The 26,354-nt window shown below is 31.7% G+C and overlaps 1 protein-coding gene across 3 annotated transcripts in view; it reads left to right on the top strand.

Annotated features, from left to right (window-relative positions):
- LOC119687631 overlaps nt 1-26,354 on the top strand; it is a 68,096-nt gene that overhangs the window by 36,638 nt on the left and 5,104 nt on the right. The window contains exons 2-9 of one of the 3 annotated variants that reach the window (XM_038102028.1): nt 4,977-5,884; nt 7,620-7,943; nt 8,043-8,211; nt 10,706-10,789; nt 10,844-11,917; nt 12,066-21,558; nt 21,627-21,683; nt 25,111-25,257. In XM_038102028.1, the coding sequence (XP_037957956.1) occupies nt 4,977-5,884; nt 7,620-7,943; nt 8,043-8,211; nt 10,706-10,789; nt 10,844-11,917; nt 12,066-21,558; nt 21,627-21,683; nt 25,111-25,120 (12,119 nt within the window). In that variant the 3' untranslated portion in view covers nt 25,121-25,257. Of the gene's footprint in view, nt 1-4,976; nt 5,885-7,619; nt 7,944-8,042; nt 8,212-10,705; nt 10,790-10,843; nt 11,918-12,065; nt 21,559-21,626; nt 21,684-25,110; nt 25,258-26,354 lie in introns of those variants that run through there. The other 2 variants (XM_038102027.1, XM_038102029.1) reach the window with 2 other exon arrangements.

The raw sequence follows: 26,354 nt of genomic DNA on the forward strand, positions 1-26,354 counted from the left end.
TATAATGTGTAATATATAATATGTAATGTATAATATATAATATATAATTATTATATATTTATATATAATTATAATATAATTATAATATGTAATAAATAATATTATATAAATTTAAATTATATATATTTAAAATTAAATATATTTAAATTAAGTGTATAATATATTGAGTATAAAATGCATACATTACAGTATTTATATATGTAAAATATGTATATTTATAATAAAATGCATTTTTTTTATTGTACAAAGTTCCAAAACTCATTAATGTGCTTATCTCAACGAAAATGTGAATTAAGGTTCTTTGGTCTAGCTCACAAGCTCCAATACCTTATCAGTTAGTATTTCTAATGCATGTTGACGAAAAGTAGATGCAGTTTAAGTAGTGGTAATAAAATTCCTCAAGAGCATTTTTTGTCGCGTTTAGTCTTACAAATCTCGACCGATGCTAAGAACTCTTGTCAAGAGCAGCGTTTAATATGCTGGTAGAAGTTTTTTTTTTCTAGCAAGATACGGCATAATTTATCAATATTTTCTTCTTTAACAGTACATTCATATCTACACCTTACTAATAAAAGGAGTTGCTTTCCAAAAAATACATATTTCACCCAACATTTATTTACTTGAGTAGTTGCTAGTAGGAGTAGATCTCGAAAAAATATCGAGTGGGAGAGCAGTTCGTAGTGCCGTTTCCTATCATAAGCTAATTGTTACATTAAAATAATAATATTTATTTCTATTTTTATTTTTGTCGTATGGAAATTTTGAATTGGAAATCAGGTTCTGGAATGTTGTAATAATAATCAATCAATTTTCCACTTTCAAAATAGTAAAGTCAATCAGTTGAAGTAAAAAGTGTGCTATCACACTGATTCTGTATATCATGAGAGCGTCCAGGTGATACAGTCAGGTATTAAGTATTTATATCTTAAATAACCTATCGAGTCTTTTTTATTGATTTTCTTATGACATATATAATATAGTAAAATAATATTGTTTTATAGTTTTAAGGTTTATATTTAATATGATATTAAATGATTAGATATTATTGCGGAGATAATATCTAATTTTGTACTAGTTTTTATGCTATTATTTAATAATTTTTTATATTTTATTATATCATAAGTATATTATATATAAGTCTCTATGAATAAATTGCATTTAAAGTATATGAGTTGCTATATACTAACGATGCATTGCACACATGATTTAATTTTAAGAAACTATATATTTGGTTTAAAATTGTCACAATCAACTGACCAAAGTAATATAGCACTCTTGGTACTAGGTACGGTTCGATCCGCATCTTAAGTGTTCACTCATCAAATCACACAATTAAGTGCAGGGCTTCGAACCACAACTGAATCAAAAACAAACCGATATTTTTCCGGAAACCATCTGATATATATATATATATATATTTCTTTTTTTGAAGCGGAACGGAAATAATTCCTGTGCGAAGCCCTAAATAATTGCCTTGCCGCTCATTTATGCTATAGGAGATTCACTGTTCGGAAAAAATGCTAACTTCTACCAGACTGATGAATGAAAACGTTGTTTAGTTTTTTGAGTTATATATTTCTTTTTTTAGTAGCAGTTCTTCCAGATATTTATATTCATTCATATTATATTTTTATATTTAGTAAAGCTAAGAATGTACGGCAATGACTAGTATAGTCTTATAGTATAGCATAGACTAGTTTAGTTTATTTTGTTTTATGGCTTTGTTATGAGCTTTCAGAGATATCAATAGTTCTTCGGTTATGAATGAAAAAGGAAATTAAGGGAAAGTATAGTATATTTTGCACTTTAACGATTTTTTTAATAGTTAGTTTTATGTCCTCATTTACGGTTTTTGAATAGCATAAAACTATTATTAATACATAAATATTTATGTATGGTCAATTATGTAGAAGTTTATTTTTGAGTTCAGTTTTAGAATTGTTGAATACCTTTACGTTAGCCTTCGTTACAAAATGTTAAGTATAAAACATAATTAAATGCTAATTATTAAACGTAAAAATATAATATTTAGAACTCTAAAGTTACAAAATTATGAATAGATGAATTCAAAATAGGATATTTTTATACGAAGTATGCTTTCTATGGTAACGTCAAAACTTTTGATGTTTGAGTTTTGAAAACTTAATTGACAGTTCCGTTAAGAAAGGTGTTCAACCAATATACCTCCCGAATTACAACGGAGTTAACGGAGTGACACATTCTGTATGGGTGTCGTTTAATAGAGTATTCATCTGAGTATATATTTTTGATAAAAAGTGTATTATACCAAACTTATGCTTGGCTCATAATGCAAAATTAGCTACGACAAAGTTGGACGAGAATTCTTAGAAAATGGCAGAATTGCGCAAAAATAAATTTAAATAGTCGACCTGCCGTTGCAACACTTCTTGTATTACCTGCAACTTAATAGAATTTTATTTACATTATGACCTTTTTGCAGACTGATGATATGATGTCATTGGTGATAGCATGGCTAACGGAGAGACAAACAAGACTAGTGATAGTTCAAATATTTATAATAAAAATTCTATATGTTTTCATATCAATGTATTGACTTTAAAGTCTTGTATTATTTCGTTAAATATTTAAAGCTTATATGCAAAAATATTTACCAAATTCGAATTTTATTTTAACATATATACTCATCAGCGAAAACTATTAACCGCAAACGTGTGTAAAATTGATATGTAATAATATAGAATATCTTCCGTCATAGTTACTATGGCTTTGCACAAATTCTGAACTCAAACGATTTTATATCGAAAACTAAGACTTATGCCGTTTTCGATTCGTAAATCTGGAATAAGTTTTTCATCCACATTAAGTGCAACTTTAATTTTCGATTGATGAATCTCGAGCGAAATGTATAACACTCGAGATTAATTAATATTATTCCAGATATTTTTCTAGAGTAACAAGTTTACTCTGAAATTAACAGCTGTTTTATATGCTGTGTGATTTGATTCGATATTTATGAAAAATATAAATATCTACTAATATTACTAGAAAAATGTTAGATTATTCAACAAAATTTGATAAATCGAGAGTAAATCTAGATTAAATTTATATTTACCATTAGTAATGTATAACCTGAACAATCTAAAACTGTACCAAATGATGCAGTCATTCTTAAAATGATAGTCGTCTCCATGAGACTATCATATATGTTTGAATGTATAGTTAGTTACTTATTATATTAAAAGCACAGCTTCAAAGAGAGCCAAAAATGAATGATTATTATAATATTATTACTGCAATATACGAATTCCACAAATCTAACTAAAATCAGCCGTACTATTTCTTACTTTTGGTTACTCTGCCTAACAGTTTAATAATAAAAAATTTTGGTAAATAATTAATCAGTAATCAGTTCTTATGAGTTGTGTCTTTTATGCTATAGAAAAATCACTAATTAAATAAAGAAATAGCTTATAGATGTATGGAGCAAAATACCTAAAACGATATATCTATTTGTGTAAACATATACCACCCATCTAATATTGTATTGCAGTATGCCCTCTTCAAGACTAACTAATGAGTTCTAATCGTAAACTCCGTGTCACCATACATGCAAACCTTTTACACAACTACATACTACGTTAATTTTTATTCTATATATATTACATCCAACTATGTGAAATACATACATACATAGTTTATAATTAGAAAAGTGTATATTACAGTACATACATTTTATCTTTTACTTTTCTGTTGAATAGATATCTATTAGTTGAGTTCTTCTTTTATGATGACGAAGAACCTAATTTAAATGGAAACTATAAAACGTAAAATAACTCGTGTCGTTTCTTTTATACAATATATATATATATATATATATATATATGTATATATATAATTTGCAGAAATCTTACTCTTTTATGTAACTATTTTTGCTTCAAATTTTATATCATTTCAAGAGAAGTCTGGCGCTAATAAAAGCAAACATTTGCAAATTACATGCGCAAAATACATATTTTGAACATTGAGAACCGTCGACTAACTAGCCATTCAATGGAATTTGAGAATACAGAGACATTTTCGGTATAGATTTATATCAAATCAAAGTATTAAAGTTCATTGGTGGCCTGTTTTGTATGATGTTTATTTTTATTATTCTGATATGTTTACATAAAAATTAGTCCAAAAAAGCTGACTCCATATTGAACGCTAACTACATATCAAAAGACAATCGTTTACGTTATTCTTATAAGCCAAACTTTCGCATCACAACCATATAAAACCCATAACAAAATTATTGATATTAAATATGTATCTAGAATATACAGTTGAGAAAAAAGGTAATTAAGAACGTAAAAAATATTTCCGTTCAATGCTTGGAACAATTCAAAATTATTCTTCTGGATTTGTTGTGTACATATAAGTCTGTACGCTTCGTTATCTACGTATCTCTTGTGGCCTTCTCTCTACCTCTCGGCTTGACTAACATTCATAATGTGTAGCTAAGCTTGTGTGTATTTGTGTAACCATACTCTATCTGTGCCAGTTCGATTGTGTCTCTATAACGCCGCCTCCAATAATATTTTTAATGTAGTGCGCTGCCTTAACTCAGAATATTGCAGCTTTATGTATACTTGTTTTTTCGACGGTCGGGATGAATAGATGGATACTCTGTGGGATTGATTATTTTTATCATAGTCATTTATAAAAATTTTATTGTTGGCTGACTGGCGTATTAATATACGTATATTGTATATTATATATTTTATATTGTATATATATCATGTATACGTACATACTGATTAATACTTTAATGCTTATGTTCTTTTATAAATATAGTTCGATAGAAATCTTTAAAAGCATAGATTTGATGTCTGTTTATTTATTAAGTTTAATTCATGATTTAACAGAAATCTCTAAACCTAGAATTTTAAATTAATCAGCAATTTTTGCGAAATAATTGAAATTTATTTCTTTTTTTTTTCAAATTCAAGTAGACGCCGAAGATATCGTTCCTACAGTTGCTGAGTTGTATAAACAACATCCCATAATTCCAGCCATGCCAAACACAACAATTCAAGCAACTACTACATTATTAAATCCAGCAACAGCTGCTTTGTCATCAAATATTGCAGCTGCGGTAACACCAGCAGCAACTGTACCAGCTTCAGTTGCTCCAGTAACGAATTATATGCAACCAACTGTAAATTCAATGGATTCAGCTGTACAATTTATACAAACAATACCAACTACAAATGCCACAGCAACAAATTTATTAGCATCAGCAACAAATTTGATTGCACCATCTATATCTACAAATGCATCAGCATCAAGCTTAATCCAATCTGCCATAGTACCGACTTTAGCATCGGGTTTAACTCCAGAATCAACATCAACATTAATAATAGAACCAGCACCAGTATCAGCTGATACTTCAATGAATCCATTAACTGGTTCAATAGTTCCTTCAACTACTTCCATGGTAGCCACAACAATTAAAGAAGTACCATCACCAGCACCTTCAACAGCTATAATAGCACCAGCACTAGCACCAGCAACAACTGTAATAGTACCAGCCACAACTATAATTGCACCAGCAACAACTTCAGAATTATTTGCACAAGCCGATATGAATCTACCTGTGACAACTACAACAGTTTCAGTTGGCACAGATGTTACTACGGCAAATTCAGCACATGCTATAACCTCAACTGAATCTTATAATGCTGCAGCTTCTACAATTGCAAATACTGCAACTACAACCATATTTGCAACTGAAATTCCAGCCATTTCAACAATTGCAGCTGCAACAGAAACCAAACCAATAATAACTTCGTCTTCACTGATTGGAGCAAGTACAAGTTCGTCACATATTTTCACTGGACCTGGGTCATCCAATAAAAAGGTATATATATGAAAAAATGTTTATATGTAATATGTAATAATAAGATTTCAAAAAGTTGTTTGTTTATTAAGATTTAATTTTATTTTGTTGCACTTACAAGGACAAGTGGTGGACTAAATGGTGTCGAAAAGAAACATTTTTGGTAACCCCTTACTGTCGTATATTAAGGTTTTTCCGAGTTAGTGCAACTGAGCATTTTTACTCTTTCTAGTTCGGAGGTTTCTACAGAATCCTACCTCCCTTCTCTTTGACTAATTTAAGTATTCCTCATAAGCTGCGCTGATTATTCGATAATTGATCTAAGAACTGCAAACCGCCTTGTACAGCAAGTGTGATTGCTCTAAGACTCTAAGATTAGATAATGCTGTCTTGGGCAGCCTATCACTTTTCGCGTATAGCTTCAGGGCTCTGTCTCTTATGCATTTTTTGACCTGGTCTATTCTGAGGTCTCTTAGCATGTCATTCGTGCGGATGTACCATGGCACTTAGAAGAGTCTTCGAAGAGCCACCCTGACTGTGATACATTTAAATTTTTGCAATGTGAGAAAGCTCTTTCTATGTTATAGACACTATTTTTCAATTAGATGTTGATAATCAAAGGTGTAAACCATGTAGCTAGTTCTTCTAATCCACTTTATCCAGATATAAACACAAATATATAAATTTTGTCTTAATTTTGGTTATATTTCGATAAATAGATTAAATTTCAAAGAATATTCGTTTAAATAGGAAAAGATCATTATTAATCATTTATAAGTTTATGAATTGTATATACAAGAATTACTGCAGATAGAACCCTTAACAATCCTAAGTGGTAATTATAATTTAATACAAGAGAAGCGATATATACAGATCTTTTTCGACTTATTCTGTGCAAAAAAATGGAAATGTATTTTTGGTTGAGTAAGATAAAAATCGTATGGAATTCGACAGAATGTGCATTTTAAATTTTAACTAAGATATAGGGTGTTTGTGTTAGTTGAGATACCAGATACCAACTGACAAAACCGGTAAGTCAGAGCACTCTAAGCATTTCTGAAACAGTTCAGTCAAATAGCTTTGGCTAGTTTTTTTTCAATTACACATAAAACACATAAATTTAAAAAACAGATATATTAACTTAGACAACTACTTACCATATATATCATTTCAACCGTTCTCTTCTACGTTAACTTAAGACGACCTCTCCTGCGTTGTCCCTGTGGGTTGTATTCCAGTACAGTAGGAGAGATATCGTTGATTGGTTTTCTAAGCGTGTGATCTAGCCATCGATATTTATGCTTTTAGATTTCTACTTCCATTTGGAGTTATTCTGCCTTTCTCCATAACTCTGAATTCGAGACAGTTACTGGCCACCGAATGCTCATAATGTGCCTCAAACGTTTGTATTTTCTTAATATTTGTTTTGGTGATGGACCATGTCTTGCAGCTGTGTAGAGAATCGTTCTGACGTATGTAATAAAAATATTGATTTGAGTCTTAAAACTTAAAGACTAGTTAAAGCTAGTTAATTACTTATTCTTTTTTATTATATATATATATATATATATATATGGACCATGTCTCGCAGCTGTGTAGAGAATCGTTCTGACGCATGTATTAAAAATATTGATTTGAGTCGTAAAACTTAAAGACTAGTTAAAGCTAGTTAATTACTTATTCTTTTTTATTATATATATAGCATTTATTAATCTATATGTACTAAAAATAATTTTTTTTTATATATCATTTACAGACTATTAATTTTCCTCGTCGTAAATTACAAACGGAGAAGTCCGATACACTTCCGATTTGTCAACGCTGCAAAGCTATATTCTTCAAGAAACAAATTTTTGTAAAACATATTGCACAGAGTTCCTGCAAAATGTTAGAATTTGATATCAAATGTGGTATATGCCCAATGTCGTTTATGTCCAACGAAGAACTTCAGAACCATGAGAAGTTGCATAAAACAAATAAATTTTTCTGCCAAAAATATTGTGGCAAATATTTTGATGAAATTGAAGCATGTGAAAATCATGAATATACCCAACATGAATATATGACATTCGTCTGTAATGTAAGTTGAAGTCTTATATGAATTATATTGATATATATACATATCTATATATATATATATATATACATAATATAACTTTTTATATTTGTTGTTCTGCAGGTTTGTTCTGCAACTTATGGAGTACGTGAACATTTTCTCGCTCATTTAGCACAACATAAGAATCAAAAACGTTTCGATTGTCCTGTCTGCAGATTATCATTCAGTTTACCCCAAGAATTATATGAACATCGGCTCGGTGAGCCTTTCTTCTGTGGTAAATATTATGATGGTAAGTTTATATATGCAATTTCTTGTAAATATCATTCACTTAAAATTGTATAATAGTTCTTAATTTCACTTTGAAATCATGTAAGCAATTAAACGCATCGACTTTTATTAGTTTTATTAGAAATAAATTTAATACTAGCGTATTTTAAAAATGACTATATGCAATTTAGCTATAAGTACTTGATTTTAAATGATTTATTCGTTATTTAATTTCATCTAAAAATCAATTTATCTTGTCATAGTGTCATTAGTACAATTAGTTGTAATGAATTTTAGTATTAGTATTTTAGCATGCTGGATGTTTTATTGTTATAATCATAAGTCACTTTTCTGGAGTTTCTTTATAATGTTTTTTTACTAAAATCAATTCACATACTTAAATTTATTATCTACAATCAGAAAAAAAGCAGAGCAACTATGTAATCTTGCTCTCTTCTTACTGTTCATGAAAATCGCTACCAAAAAGGCAGACATAATGATCGATTAGGTTCTACTTCTTAGAGAAAACTGTCACTAATTTGCTCAATTACTATTACCACCGTTATTTAATACTTGGCGTTTATTTACTATAAGGTCTTCCTTAAGTATCGGTCCAATATTGGAAACAAGACATTAGCTATTACTTTATGGTTTAAAGATTCGAAATAGCTTCCCTTGAAACATCTAGCAAGTACTAAAAATTGTGATATCACAATGGGTTCATATAGGAGCCTTAAGTGAGTTGTGTCTTTTTAAAACATGGGCTATCAGTAGTACAGGCCACATATATATATATATATATATTTCTATATTATTTTAATATTTCTTATATTTCACTATCATACTGAAATATATCTAAATGATCATTAATTATAAAATTTCACATCTTTGGTATTTGATTTGGTGGACTTCATTATACCACACAGTTCTATTCTCTGTTGTTACTGTTGGACCTCGCGTCACTGTTCTTGTGGGAACTTTATTGCAAAGAGTAAAATTCAAGCAGAAGTGGTAAGTGGAAATAAGTCTTCATAGACAAATGACTCCTGGATATATCCCAACCAGTTTGAAAACTATGATTTATGCATATAAAATGGTAAAGTTTATTTTATTTTGACCCAGACTCTGGGCAGTGGCGTAACTACAGGGAAGCAACTGGAAGCAACGCTTTCGGGCCCCCAAATTTAGGGGGCCCCACTATAAATTTTTGTATTCATTGTATTTCTTTTTAATAAATTATCAAAAGTGGGACGAAACGTTTTTTGTTGGAATAACTTCATATTGCATTTTATAAAAGATACGTAAATTTTAAATTTAAAGTACATAATATGTATGTACTTCAAATAAAATATTAAACCTATTTATGAAATAAAAAAGTTTTTCTAAGAAAAATATGTGTCTTAATCGAGAGTTTATATGGAGGCTATATCTAAGTTTAAACCCATTTGAAAATAATTTTGTACGTTGTCTTTTGCAAATATCAGTACTGTATACACCAAATTCCATTTGAATACCTTTATTAAAACCGGAGAAACCTCATATCCGATTGTTAAGTTTATATCACAGCTACAAGAAATAGACGTCCAATTTCAATCAAATCAAATGGTGAACAGGGTGCGCTCCCGATAAGTATGTGTATAAAGTTTCATTCGAAGAGTTCAAAAGCTGAGAGAGTAGTTTGAACTGTAAAAGTATACTGATATATACTTAATGGTATTTCCGAAGTTTCCTTTAATGCGTTACGAAAATCTTGACAAACCTTATATACCCTTTTTACATTTTTTCGTATAAAGAGTATAAAAAGAGGGGCCCCTTAGTATGATGGTAGGGGCCCCTTAGTTAGAATTTGCTTACAGGCCTAAAAAATGTAGTTACGCCACTGACTCTGGGTCATTCTTTGTAAATCTGCTTGACTTACACTACCCAAAGTTTGGATATTATTTATAACATTGTTGTTGTTGTAACTCGCTGGGATCTGCTTGTAAAGTCCTTTTGATTGGTGTCGAATGATACAATTAATAACCTTGTAGGGTCGCTCTTCTATTGTATAGAAGAGTATAGAAGTCAGTATCAGGTGGTGTAATAAAAATAAATTTTTTTTCACGTACTACACAATTAAGATCAGAAACTGTGATATATAAAATGTTCTGAGACTACCTGGCTATTTATCAGTCGAAATATTTATTGTTCGAAAGTTAATAAAAAGTGCCGAAATTGTGTATACAGCAGATATATATTTCAATAACCATTTGTAAGATGTTATAAAAAAATATTATTACTATTAAAAAAATTTTGTGTATAATGTTAATTAATAAAATTTTATTAACTTAAAGACTTTGTTATATTGAAATAGTATTTGTAATCATATTTGTTTTTCATGTTCATATTGCATTTATTAATTTTATTTTGATTGTGCAGATCATTTGACTTATGCTTTAAAATTTATTAATTTGATTTGACAATACATACTCTAAATATCAAAAAGACTTTTTAATTCATTTCTAATTTATCAACAGGTAGCAGTTGCTTTGATATAAAGAAATCCAATGATCCTATGCCAAATTATAGTCCAGATACCTATAATTTAAATACATTAGAAGGTAAGTATAACATTATAAAATTTAAATGTTTTTATTTATTTACTTTTTTTTTAGAACCATCTACTTCCAGTCAAGTCTTACTAAATAATTCCATGAAAAAACCAAATTTTAATCAAGAGCATAAAATTATTTCTACCGGTTCAGGTATTGTTGATAATATTTTGGAATCCTTTCATATGCAAACATCGCAAACTATTAAAATGGAAATTGATCCTGATAATGATTATTTCAATACACATAATATACCCTTTAATACAGAACAATCCATGTCGTCATACACAAACAAGTTCAGCGTTGAAGCACTCAATGTGTATTCTTCTCATCAAAACTCTGAAGCTATTGGTGAGAATGAGAATTCATTTTGTTGTGTGCCTAAATGTGGTGTAAGCAAAAGCACCAGTCCTTCATTGCAATTTTTTCCGTTCCCAAAAACTGAAAAATATTTGTTGCAATGGTTTCACAATTTAAGAATGGATTTTAAATCCCAAGTGAAATGTCGTACATACCGTATTTGCAGTTTGCATTTTCCAAAACGTTGCATTAATCGGTATTCGCTATGTTATTGGGCGGTACCCACATTTAATCTGGGGCATGATAATGTTGCTAATCTCTATCAAAACCGTGAGGTTACCAAAATCTATACTAGTGGTCCGAATGCGCAATGTAGCATGCCTGAATGTGAAAACACTCGTGGTGTGTGTAATCTAAAATTTTATAATTTTCCTACGCATACGAACATTTTGATTAAATGGTGTCAAAATGCTCGTTTACCCGTTAACGCAAGGGAGCCTAGGCACTTTTGTGGTAAACATTTTGAAGATCATTGTTTTGGTAAGTTTCGTTTAAAACCTTGGGCAGTTCCAACGCTGCACTTGGGAAATCAATTTGGCAGAATACATGATAATCCGGTTGTAACTAATGTTGAAGAGAAAAAATGTTGTTTACCACACTGTAAACGTACGCGTTCATCTAATTTGTCGCTTTATCGATTTCCAAGAGATCATGGCATGTTAGAACGTTGGTGCTATAACCTAGGGTTAGATGCAGAAGCATATCGTGGAAAAAACCAAAAAATTTGTAGCATGCATTTCGTAAAAGAAGCATTGGGCTTGCGTAAACTTACTTCAGGTATAAAAAAATTATATAAACTAAAATTATTTTTCATATGACAAGCAACAAATTAATACCCCTGCAAATATTTAATTCGAATTGTTAAATTTTTAACATTTAGAAATACTAGTACTATTTATAATCCTACAATGAAATTATTTTTTAGGTGCTGTACCAACAGAAAATCTTGGACACAATGATAAAAAGGAATTATACAAATGTGAAACATATATTCCACCTGCACCACCACCACCACCGGCTGCACCAATAGTTAAACCGCTCCCAGAAGCAGCCATAGCACCACATCCATATCAGTTTATAAATGAAAATTCGCAACCATCGCCACCCAACGATGAAACATGTCCAACATCGTCATCGTCGCTATATGACGTAGCCGATATTTGTTTAGTACACAGTTGCAAAAACACTCGTAAAACAAAGAGTATTACTTTACATACAATACCGCGTCGTTTAGAACAACGTAGAAAATGGCTACATAACTTAAGACTTTCATCAAAACAAATACACAAGGGAATGCGTATCTGCAGTGTACATTTTGAACCTTATTGTATTGGCGGTTGCATGCGACCTTTTGCAGTACCAACTTTAAAATTGGGTCATAATGACACGAACATATATAGAAATCCAAAAGTAATAAAGAAACTAAACATACGCGAAACATGTTGTGTAGAAACCTGCAAACGTAACCGCGATCGTGATCATGCTAATTTACACCGTTTCCCGTGGAATTTGCCACAATTGCAAAAATGGTGCGAAAATTTGCACAAACCAGTACCAGATGGTATTAAATTATTTAATGATGCCATTTGCGAAGTTCATTTTGAAGCACGTTGTTTACGCGGTAAGCGGTTAGAAAAATGGTCGATACCCACACTTAAATTGGGACATAATGATGTTGTTACTCATCAACTACCCTCAGACGTGGAAATAGCTGAACAATGGCCAAAAATATCCGTTCCTAATGTGAATGTTGAAGAAGGCGAATGCTGTGTGGAAACATGTAAACGGAATCCAGCAGTTGACGATATTAAATTGTATCGCACACCTGATCAGGATGAAGTGATACAAAAATGGTCACACAATTTGCAGATCGATTTATCCGAGTTGCGTAATATGCTAATTTGCAATCTTCACTTCGAATCCATTTGCATAGGCAAACGACGCTTATTTCCTTGGGCTATACCTACATTAAATTTTACACGAAAAGTTGAGCAAATATACGAAAATCCAGTTGATCGTATGGAATTCTTACATAAACATAAGGCGATCAAAGTAGTCAAAGCAAAAAAAGCCACACCTTGGACACCACGTTGTTGCTTATCGCATTGCCGTAAGATGCGTGCAACTGACAATGTACAATTGTACCGTTTTCCACATCTAAATCGCAATATGTTAGCAAAATGGTGTCATAATTTACAATTGCCTTTAACGGGTAATAATCATCGTCGCTTATGCTCAACACATTTTGAGCCAGAGGTTTTAACTAAAAAATGTCCCATGGTCATGTCCGTACCGACTATTGATTTAAATACACCGCCAGGTTATAAAATTTATCAAAATCCAGCTCGTCTTAAATATGCTAAAATGCGCCTACAAGTTGTATGTATTATACCTACTTGCCGTCAAACCAGAGAGGATGGCGTACAACTATTTCGTTTTCCTCATAGTCGTCGTGCATTGTTGCGCAAATGGTGTCATAATACGCGTCAAAAAGCTTCTGATGCTGTTAAAGGCCACTATCGTGTGTGCTCGAAACATTTCGAATCTCATTCATTCGGTTCGAAAAGACTTTGTCCTGGTGCTATACCTACATTACATTTAGGTCATGACGATACAGATATTTTTGGCAATGAAGCAGAAGCTACACAAATAATTACCACCGAAGAGCGACCCAATGAGATTGTTTTAAAATGCTGCGTACCAACTTGTGGAAAGAGTCGCAAATACGATGAAGTTCAATTGAACAGTTTTCCCAAAAATATACGTTCATTTAAGCAATGGAAATATAATTTAAAGCTAGATTATCTAGACTTCAAGGAAAGAGCGAAATACAAAATTTGTAACGATCATTTCGAAGATATTTGCTTAGGAAAGTTACGATTACGTATTGGTGCATTGCCCACTAAAAATCTTGGCCATAATAATTTAGATGATATCTTCCAAGTAAATCCGAAAGAACTTCAATATAATCAGTTTTCTAAACCATTGCTAGATAGATACGATGAATTGGACGCAACTGAAACAGATGCAAATGAATTGGATGCCAATGAATTGGATACAAATGAATTGGATGCAAATGAATTGGATACAAATGAAATAGATACAAATGAAATAGATACAAATGAATTGGATAGAAGTGAAACGGATACAAATGAATTGGATGGAACTGAATTGGATACAAATGAATCGGATAGAACTGAATTGGATACAAATGAATCGGATAAAAGTGAATTAAATAGAACTGAATTAAATACAACTGAATTGGATAGAATTGAATCTACGGCTGTAATTGATGATGATAGTAATATTGCTATAAGTGAGCTTGCTAATATGTATGCCAATGAAGAACCCACTGAAGAATTAATAGTTCCCGATAATACTATTCTCAGTGAACAGCTGGAAAAGTGTGCTTATCCTGCATGTAAAGCATCTAAGACATTGCTAAAGGAGACATTTTCTTTACCTAAAAATGAGCAACTGCTCAATATGTGGTGTACACATATGCATATCGATCAAGATACTCTAAATACAGATCAATTGTGCGGCTTGCACTACATAGAACTTTATCAGTCTACAATAGCTGCCATGAATGAATTGCATTCTGATGAATCAAACCTTAAATTTGAATTACAAGTACTAGCACATTATTACAATCGTTGCAGTAACTCTTTAATTGTTTGCAGTGCACAATGCAGCGTTTCAGGGTGTAGTATAAACCAACTAAATCACGCAGAAAAACTCTTCCAATTTCCATACAGCCGTGAACTGATTAAAAAATGGGTTTTCAACACAGGCATTGAGATTGATGAAAATCGTCGTTACTTACATAAAGTATGTTCACAGCATTTTGAACCTTATTGCTTAACTGAGACTCATCGTTTGCGACCGTGGGCTATACCAACTTTAAATTTACAACATCCAGAACCTGATAAAATGTATAAAAATCCAGATTTAATTGCTATTGAACGTCGTTTACTGGGTCCAGTTGCTCTGAAATGCTGTGTTAGCAGTTGCCAACTCGAGCGCAATGACGATGGTTTGCTAAAGTTCTTCAATTTTCCACATGATGGTGAATTATTGCAAATTTGGGTGGAAAATTTAAAACTGGAGAAAGAAAAGTCACCATTATATAAGATTTGTGAACAACATTTTGAGAAGCATTGCTTTGGAAATGCACGTTTGCGTGCCTGGGCTATACCTACCATAAATTTAGGACATGACGATCCGAATATACATCAGAATCCAGTTACCAATACCAACACGGAAAATGAAGCCACAGATATGGCACATGCTAAGATGAAAAATTCATTAGATATGGTCAAGTGTTGTGTGGTCACTTGTCAAAAATGCCGATTAAAACATGGCGTGCAATTGTTTGGTTTTCCTAATAGTATCATAATGCAAAAAAAGTGGGCACATAATCTTTGCATGCCACACAGTGCAGTTAACAAACAAGTTCGTATATGTAGCTTGCATTTCCATCGAAGATGTATTGATGAGAAGCATCTACGTTCATGGGCAGTGCCCACCTTGCATTTGGGTCATGGTAACAGTATATTTGAAAATCCTAAAAATATACCTGGTTTCTTTTTGCCACTTTGCCGTCTCAGTCATTGCGGTAATCGTCGTACTTTAGATAATAATTTGCGCACTTTTGCATTTCCTAAAAACCCAGAAATGTTGCAGAAATGGTCTATAAATTTGAAGCTAACTATAAGTGATTGTAGAGGTCGTTTATGCGCTGAACACTTTGAAGCAGAAGTAATGGGAAACCGTAAATTAAGAAATGGCGCTGTGCCAACACTTAATCTGGGTCACGATGATGAACTTGCGTATACAAATTATGCATTAATACAAAGTATTAAACAAAATGGTGCTAATTTGATGGATTCTCTAGATTTTGATGTAAGCGAAGTAATGCAATTTTCTACCACTCAAGCTGATACTAGCGGAGAAGTCGACACCACTGGATCTGAATTACATAACACCGATGCTGAAAGTACACATTACAGAGCAACAATGGATACTTATAGTGACGATTATGGCGCTTACGACGATGAACATCATTATACAAGTAATGATGAACAAAACATCTCTACTACAATGCCTAAAAATGATAATTTTACTGATGGGAGCTATGAAAATTACGGAACTAAAACTGTACACGCACAGAACTCCACAAATGGATTGAATACAAGTGGTAATAATATATTTGCGAACCCGAATAATACTTCTTCTAGTAATGCTGCCAGTGAAAATAATGATAATCTGCGTTCAAAGTTTAGCAGACGTTCTGTTAATAATATATCACCCATTTGTTGTTTATTGCATTGTGGCAAACAGAAAACTCCTGAGCAACATCTAACAACTTTCGGTTTTCCTAAAGACAAGAATTTATTGTTAAAATGGTGCGAAAATCTAAAATTAGATCCTGAGAACTGCATTGGACGAGTTTGTATTGATCATTTTGAGTTACGCATGATAGGAAAACGTAAATTAAAAGCTGGTGCAGTGCCTACATTAAATTTAGGCCACAATGATCCTATAAAACACACAAACTTCGGCAGTAATGAACAACATAATATAGCAGTAAATCGTGCAATCGCTTTATCAGTGCCCGCGTCGCTAACACAAAGCATGGAAGACGATGTGGATAATTCAGATCCGTCATTTTCCTTGCAATGTTGTCTCAAGCATTGTAAGCGCAAGAAAACAAACGAAACTTTATTATATCACTTTCCTAACGATGAAGTTTGTAAAAAAAAATGGTACCACAACTTACAGATGGGAGCACATGAGTATAAGAGTGATATGCGTGTTTGTGGTAAGCATTTTGTACCGTGCTTGAAAATGGGTCCGGTACTAAAAGATGGAACAGTACCAACAATTGACTTGGGTCACACAAGTAAACGCATTTATAAAAATTATAGAGCTGGAATAAACAATACAGTACAAACCGGCAACGTTTGTTGTATGCCCCATTGTGAAAACGCTTATAAGGTGTCAAGCGTTAATTTGTTTCCATTTCCAAATCCAAGAATGCTGCAGGCTCGCAAATGGTGCCAAAATACACGATTACCAATGAATTATATACAGCGCCACATTTGTGCTAATCATTTTGATAACAATGCTATAGTTGACGGTAAACTACATCCAAGTGCATTGCCTACACTCAATTTAAATCATAATAATCCAATATTTCCGTCTCCTATCCCAGTTGAAGAAAATACAAAACATACGACAGAAGTTAAAACGAAAGAAGTTAATAATACTAAAAAATTATTACGTGCTGATGGTAAAGGTAGTAAATTTTGCTGTGTGGAAGCATGTATAAGCAGATTGGAAAATAAAAATAATGTAATATATTATAAATTTCCGACTAATGAAAAACTTTTAAGAAAGTGGTGCCATAATTTAGAAATGAAAACTTTTAAGCCAAACATCAAAAAGTTATTAATATGTGAACTTCACTTTAAACCATATTGTCTTGGCAAACGCTTAAGATCGTGGGCAGTGCCAACTGTTTATTTAAATCGTTCAAAAGAGGGCACTTCCATATATCACAATCCAAGAAGTGAAGTACTGTTCCACACATGCTGCATTAAAACATGTGGACAAGTACGCGATAAGGAGGCTGGTATCAGACTTTTCACATTTCCCACACGTGATAAACTCTTCCAAAAATGGGTGCACAATGTACATAAAGATGAAGCCACTTGTCGTATTGCACGCATTTGTAACTTGCACTTCGAAAGTAAATGCATTGGTAAAACTCTAGCAAAATGGGCCATACCTACTTTGGATTTGGGGCATAATGACGATCATATTTTCAAGAATACAAAAACTGATAGTGATAGCGAAAAATCTGTGTCAAGCGAATCTGATCAACAAATTAATGAATGCTGCATACCTAGTTGTGAAAGCAATCCCACCCCTGAGCAGTTATTCACTTTTCCAAAAACTGCTTGGCTTTATACAAAATGGTGTGAGAACATAAATTTACCAGATGAAGAATTAGGAAACAAAAAATTATGTGTCGCACATTTTGAAGATTATGCTATGGGCAGGAATAGACCCCAGCCTTGGGCGTTGCCAACACTTAATCTAGGACACAATGTTATAATGCATCAAAATCCAACACAAGTAGCTAGACGCACAAGTGAGGACAGTGAATCTAGTGAAGAAAAACATTGTGCTATTTCCACATGTAAGAAACCAAAAACTGAAGATGTGCAGTTCTTTAAGTACCCGAGCAAGGTTAATTTGATGCGTAAATGGGCTGAAAACTGTAATCACAATGCAGATGAAGCAGCACGTAAAGGTTATCGTATATGTAGTAATCATTTCGATCCTAAATCCATAAAAGGAAAGCGTTTATTACGCGGCTCCTTGCCTACATTAAATTTGGGACACAATCGAGAAAAAATACATCGTGACAAATGGTGTGATAGCCGACTCAAACCGGAACAATTAAAAAAATTTAACTGTAATGCACCGAATTGTGGACGTAATAAAATAAATGATCAAGTGAAATTGTGTAAATTTCCACGTGACAACGAAATGCGAAATAAATGGTGTACAAATTTGAAGTTGAATCCAGATGCTTGCGAAAATCTAAAAATCTGCGAAGTGCACTTTGAGGAACGTTGTATACAACACGAACGCTTATTGAAGCTAGCAGTGCCTACATTACACTTAGGGCATAATGATGAAAATATAATTCCGAATCCAACATCTTTTAAAAAACCTGAAGCAATTATACGCTGCTGTGTAACGAGTTGTGGTAATATTAAAAGCAATAATCAAAATATTATGTTCAGTGCGTTTCCCAAATTGCGCTCATTATTTATAAAATGGACCAGAAATTTGCAGTTGCAGCCTACATCGGAAGTATGGCAGAACTATAAAATATGCAGTAAACACTTCGAACCGCAGCGTTATAAGCACAATCGACTGATATTTGGTTCGGTGCCAACATTGCATTTAGGACACACAGATTCACCAGTTTATAGTCCAGAACAAATAATAAAGCGTAAGCATAGACCTTTTCCAGGTAGAGCCTCGCATTTACACAATAGATTTGAGAAAAAATGCTGTTTCCCAGAATGCAATAACATGCACTATTATAAGTTTGAGGAAATGTACGATGTACCTAACGATTCAGGCTTATATGTGAGCTGGTGTCGTACGTTGCGCGTAAACCCACACCATGTTAGTTCAAAATTAAAAGTTTGTCCAATACATTTTAAGTTTGCATATATGAAAAATATTGAAGTTTTGGAAAAGCTAAAAACTAAATGCATGCCTGACGACGACGTGGTGAATGAAATTGTGAAAAAATTGAGAAGCAATATTGAGGAAGTAAACCAAAACAAAATCGTGCGAGGTTTCATATGTAGTGTGCCGGAATGTGGCAGTTGTAGCTTAACTAGTGAAGTTAAACTATATACTTTTCCACGTCGTGAGTATTTAATAAAGCATTGGTGCCTAAAAACAAAAGTATCTTATGATGCTAAAATGGCAAATGCTTTAAAAATTTGTGAACAGCATTTCGAGAATGTACAAATGCGTACAACAGCAAACAATTCCAAAAAATTGAAATCCTGGGCCATACCAACACTAAAGTTACCGGAAAATGAATATTCAAATAAAAGTGTAACCATACTTCTCGGTGGGTTAACACATAAACTGGCTAACCAACCGCTCCATTCTATTAAAAGACGTTATTTTACGAAAAATAAATTAAAAATTTTACGGCCGATAAGAACTAAAGAGAAACATTCCAATAATTCAAATGAAAGTGATAATAACATTGACACCACTGAACTTATACAAGAAGCCGATTCGTTAATTGAGTATAGTGCAAAGTTTTGTAAAACGATTGAAGCTCGAAATTCGGTTATCAAATTACTTACAAATAAATTGAAAACTGGTAATTCGACTGCAACTGTCGGAGAAAATGAAGGTTTTAAAATAAGAGTCGTACCATATCACAAATTATGTCAAAAACTTTACGAAGACGCTCATGATGCTCAAAATGATCATGCTGAAAGTGTTAAGTCTGATGATCATGATAAATCTGATGACGACGACAGCACTACCAATGGAATGATTGCTGAAGATATTGATTCAGACAATTCTGATATGCCTTTGGAGTATTTGAGAAATAAAACTAGTGCAGCTATAACCAGAAAAAAGGCTCTAAAAAGAAATACTTTAACGCGAGAACCTTCAGTGGAACAAATTGCTTCAAACGAAATGCTTATGCCACTTGGTGTTGGAGGGATTACGCGCACATCAACTGATAGTAACGCGCAAATTGATGAAAAGCCTTGTATTAACTTAATTGATGATACTCAAATGTTAGATGATACAGCAAAAAGTACTTCCTCGTCACAAGCAGTACAAATAAAATCTGAATTGGCAGACACATCATACAACGAAGATAGCTACTATGCAGATGTGAGTGCAAGTCAATGTGAAAACACTATAAATGATGACCGGGTCATAACGCAAACTTCTAACACAAGTTCAACAGATTTTTATAACGAAGGCGAAGTCGAACATTGTTGGGTTGAGGGATGTACGAGTGTAGATGGTCAAGAAAATATTGCATTATTTTCGTTTCCAACTTCAGGTGGGCAATTTCGTAAATGGCAAAATAATGCATGCATAAAAGCTGACTTAAAACTCAAAAAATTCTTTCGTATTTGTAATCTTCACTTCGAACCAAAATATATACAAAATGGAAGAGAACTACTGTCTGGCAGTGTACCCACACTTAATTTGAATGCTCAGAAAAAACAAATTGATAGTAACTGTGCAGCTGCCAGCAGTGAAACAAATAAGACTGCCAATTTAATACGTAATCCAGCAGCAAATTCGACAAACACAACGTGTTCGATTCAAACTTGTCGTCGACGTTTGGGTGAGGATGGTGTTGAACTATTCAAGTTACCCGAAAATCCCATATTAAGTGCAAAATGGCTACGCAATTGTCGTTTAGATGTTCATGTACGTGGTTATAACGTGAATATATGTAGTTTGCACTTTGATAGTACATGTTTTGATGACATGCATCGCCTTAAATTTGGTTCTCTACCAACTTTATATGTGGGACCAAAAAATTGCAATAATGCACCAGCTGCTGCAGCTGATGGCATTTTTTGTTGTGTGCCCAGTTGTCGTCTAAGCTATAATAACTCTCGAAATCTACGCTTATTTAAATTTCCTCAAAATGAAAGGTCGCTCAGAGAATGGCTGCAAGTTTTACCATTCGATTATGATCCGAAGCGAGCAGCTATTTATTTCGTATGCGAACAGCATTTTGACATGTATTCCTTTGATGCTAACAAAGATCTAATAGAAACAGCAGTGCCAACTTTAAACTTAGATGCCAGACACGACCTGGTACCTGAGTAAGTTACAAACTCTGTAGTATTTTGATATAAATTAACTAAATTATAACGTATAAATTGTTTCTTAGCTTAAAGATTGAAATTGAGGATACACAAATCAGTGACTACAGTGCACCTTCCCATGTGTAAGTAAACAAATTGTATTTTTTAATATATTATTTCTATACAATCTGTTTTATGTGTAAGTATTCAAATAAATTTATGTTTTATATGCTATTTCTATTAGTGCTTCAAAGTATTGAAAATTTACGGTGCTGGAGCAGTTCTAGTAAATTGAAATTTAAACAATTGGATCAAACTTGTTGTCAAATGTTCGAGCTGCTCAAAGATATTTGAGCTACTTGAATAACAAATCTGCTTTATATTTCATTTTATTATCATTTATGTATCATTTATGTGAGTGCCGAAATGGCATTAAAGCATCGAATGGCTCGAACGAATCGAATATTTTCAAAGCTTCGAACAGCTGATATAATATATTTGAAGCACTAACTTTTATATGTACTCTACTCTATTATAAGTGTGTGTAATGTATGATCCGTTGTGTATTTATATATTTAGGCCGTGTGCGAGTTCGAGTAAATTAATGGTAAATTGAGGGAGATAGTAAATTGTGTCGGTATGGCAGCGAATGTTGGTATTTACCAGAAATTCGAGTAGGGTAAATTAGATAAAAATTAGGTAAATTAGGTGTTACCATTGTGAAAATTTTATTATATGATGTTTAATAGATAAATAAATAAATTTGAAAACTTTTAACCAAAAATAATAAATGCAGTGCAATAAATAAATAAATAAATAAATATTTACATAGGTGCAGTGAAAAAAATCCCTTGGAAATTTTAAATTACTTTACCTCAATTTACTCGAACTCGCACACGGTCTTATATAAATAAAAACTTTTTTTTTTATGAACGTATTACAAAATGAACTTGACATTAATGTTGTTGATTTTTACTCTTACTTTGTATATGTTGTATACTATTATTACTACTACTACATTTATCTTCTTCTAATCAAGTAGTACGTTTCCAAAAGCAAAAATTGATGTTCTGTTAGTTTTCAAAAGAAATAGAAGAAAAAAAATGAAGAAAAAAAAAGTGTTTTATTCTAAAGTAGAGCATTTTACTTGAATAAACTTAAAAAATTTAAATAAAAGTAAGAATAATGGGAGCGTAGTTACAAAACTTTTTTTGTCATGTGTATTATATATATTATTGTGTAGCTATTAATTTGGGTCTTCAAATACTTGTATACAAATAGATATTGAAAAAGTATTTTAAAATACAAAGGTGAAGAGTAAGTTGACTGATATATTTATACTACTAATTTTCATATATAAATATTAATGTGATGTTTTTACTACAACTCTGTTGTCTATTCCTTAAATGTGGTGAAATTATAGTTACTAATTTAACACTATCTTTATCTTTTACTATAAATGTAATTGAAATGTAAAACTATCAAACGATGTATGCAATATTAGAAAAATGTGTTTACATTCTATATATCTTTTTCATTTTGAATTATAACTCTAATTCTTTCTTTTTTGTGTCAACTGTGAATATTTGTTACAGACTTCATAAAACAATTGGATAAAAATCTGGCAATATTATTTATTTGAATATATTTATAAATTTTTTTATATTTTCATAAATTTTTTTCAATTTGATTCTCTTCATTAAATAAAATTCAAAGTACTTTTCACACAACTTATGTTAAAGATCACTACAGTATTTGTAGAGATTAATTGAGATACTGTACGAAAGTGGATCAAAAAGTCAGGGGAATTGTTTTTTTATAAAAAGCAATTAAGAGGTGAAGAACAACAACAAAAATTTATTTTATATTATTTTAATTAAATGAATTTTCGGCTGACCATATAGCTGTTTCGAGTATTGCCAAATACCCATCATCAATGGTCTTGGATTAATTCTTGTATTTAATTATTCGTAAATAATCTTTTGAGACTGCAAGCACCAGAAATCGAACTCGTGTGCTGCCAAATTTGCAGCTCAGAGTCAGCACACCTTAACCAACTGAGTTACAACAAAATTTCCTTTTAGTTGAAGATAGTTCGCAGTACAATACGAGTATGCCAAAAATCGACATTTGTTTCTTCATTGAAATTAAAACTTTTTGTTGCGTACTATATCTTCAAGCTTAAAAACAAAAACTATTCATTGTGCAACCAAAAAACTTCATGCGGTTGTTTATTTTTAATAGTGCTCAAACATATTTCCAGATATATATTGATAATATATAGACAAACTACAACCGCCTCTTAAATTCTATACATATTGGTTTTCTTACAACTAACGCTTTCAGACAATTTAGTGATATTGTTAGTTTTTTAATATATCATTAACCTATATAGATGTTCACACAAACAGTTTACGGTTAGTTTATCTCATTGGCATTACTCACAGAATATTAAGTCCTTTTGGGCTTTTTATAATAGCTATAAATAATATACAATAATTATAATAGTTTTTATCACTATTATAACAGGTTCGATTTATTTTTTAATCACGGCACCACAATTCTTTTGCGGTTGTAAAACATATTGGATCATATTGCATAGTACAAATAACCTGCCAGCACGTCCTGTTTTCTATGCAAGATCGACTATGGTCTAGTCTTATATAGCAAAACTGCACAATCAAATAAAGAAAATATATAATCAGGCAGCAAGTATTATTAGCCAAGCTTTTCGTACCACACCCACTGAGTGTTTACTTGCCGAATTTGTTGAATTGTATGTTAGTAGATCACAGCTTCAGGCGAACCTAGTTTGTAGGATAGTCCCTATGTTGGGAGATGTTGAACGGTACTAGGTCGTCGTAGGTGACTCCGGGACGTAGACCCGACCGTTCTTGGAACCTACTTAAGTATCTAGAATACTATTGTTGAGCAAACTTAACTGCTTCCAACTTTTCACTTTATTGAGCTTAATTGTTTAATATATCAATTTTTCGGGATTGTTATACTATCTTTACTTATCAACAAATGTAATTAAAGAGAAGTGTATTGATTAAGGAAACATAATGTAGGTAATTCAAAAATTTACTGACTTTCTGATCCACACCCATAATTTGATCTTTGTCATATAAAATCTGTGAAACAATTGGGGTTTTTAGCTTATATTCAATATCTTTAATGTTACCTATAATTAACAAAATTAAATTAAATTAATTATCATTGATTATTGATTGTATAAATTCGACTGGTTGTAAAATTTTAATCATAGTTATTATTATTTGAATAGAAGTGTTTTGTTATTATTTTGAAACTTATATATTTATGTTTCTAAATTAGTTTGGAAAAAAATCGAAAAAAATGACTATTTTATTGAAAAACGTTTGAAGTTTTGAAACTGCATAAATTTTTGTTATTAATTTTATTTCTTATTTTTATACCTATTGAGCATTAAAATAATTTTGCTATATATTGTTGACTGAAATGAGTCATGGATTATGAACTATTACAAAAAGCAACGTTACAGATTTGTCTGAATTTGTCTGTAAATATTAATAGTTACTTTCTTTCCAGGCATAAATAAGCTATATTGGTGATCCCCTACCTATTAATAAGCACGATGCCGTAAATAAATTAAAATTAAATAATAAAAATCAAAATAAATATGTGTAAATAGATAATAATTGTTAACGTAAACAACTAGTTTGAAGATATATAATAAAGAAGAAGAATATGAACAATACTCGAATGAGAGAAGAGAAGAACAGACGCAGAATAAAGTAAGCCGAATTTAATGTTGTGTTCAGAAAACAATATTTTATTTTGCATAATTTGAATATGATTTTTGTACTAAAATGTACATTGAAACGTTAAAATTTTTCTACATTTTTAATTGAAAATATTAACAAAAAAAAAAAAAAAATAATAATAATAATATAAAAAATAAAATTGTGCTCTAGGAGAGATAATTAATCATATATATATCTATATTAATGTTATCTACAAAATTTTTCAGCTTCTCACACATATTTTTATCTATCTTAAAGCTCTCACATAGGTAGAAAGTTGAGGAGACTAATGTGTTTTTAGGTCGTAAATTATAAAATTAACTTCTGCCGACCCCATAAGTTAAATAAAAAAAATTTTATTTCTAAATTTTTATTATTTTCACTAAATTCACTGGAATTGTTTTCTGATTTAAAATTATTCGGCAGTAAGTAGTGCGTTCATACTAGTTTTTATGTTATGTTTTTAAAGAATATTCAGTTACATCATATATATTGAATATTATATATGATAGTTCCTCTATTTTCATCATTCACAATAAAATTATTCTGTAAAAATTTTATATATATGTAATAATTAGTCCTTCTAGTCCTTAAATTTTATTAAAACATTTTCTATAAAAAAATTAAATGGGAAAGGTGAATATTTGAAACAAAAAAAAAATGTACAGTAGGCAACATCCACCGAGAGTAAGAGTTGGTGACATCGTGATTAATTGGGAGGATAACATTAAATACTTAGGTATCACGTTTGATAAGCGATTCACTTGGCATAAGCATATACAAGTCAAAAGAAGCAGTTGCGCTAAAACACTCCAATGTTTACAACCACTTTTCAAACACAACATCCTTAGCGTAAAGAACAGAAAACTGATCTATAGCCAGATAATTAGACCAGCATTACTTTATGGGTGTGTCGCGTATAGCAAAGCTTCCAACTCTACTATACAAAAGCTACAAGTCGCTCAAAGTTAGGCTCTCCGAAGGCTCTTCAAAGTGCCTTAGTACATCCGCACAAACGACATGCTAAGA

Source organism: Teleopsis dalmanni, chromosome X, assembly GCF_002237135.1.
Source record: "Teleopsis dalmanni isolate 2A chromosome X, ASM223713v2, whole genome shotgun sequence".
Taxonomy (NCBI): domain Eukaryota; kingdom Metazoa; phylum Arthropoda; class Insecta; order Diptera; family Diopsidae; genus Teleopsis; species Teleopsis dalmanni.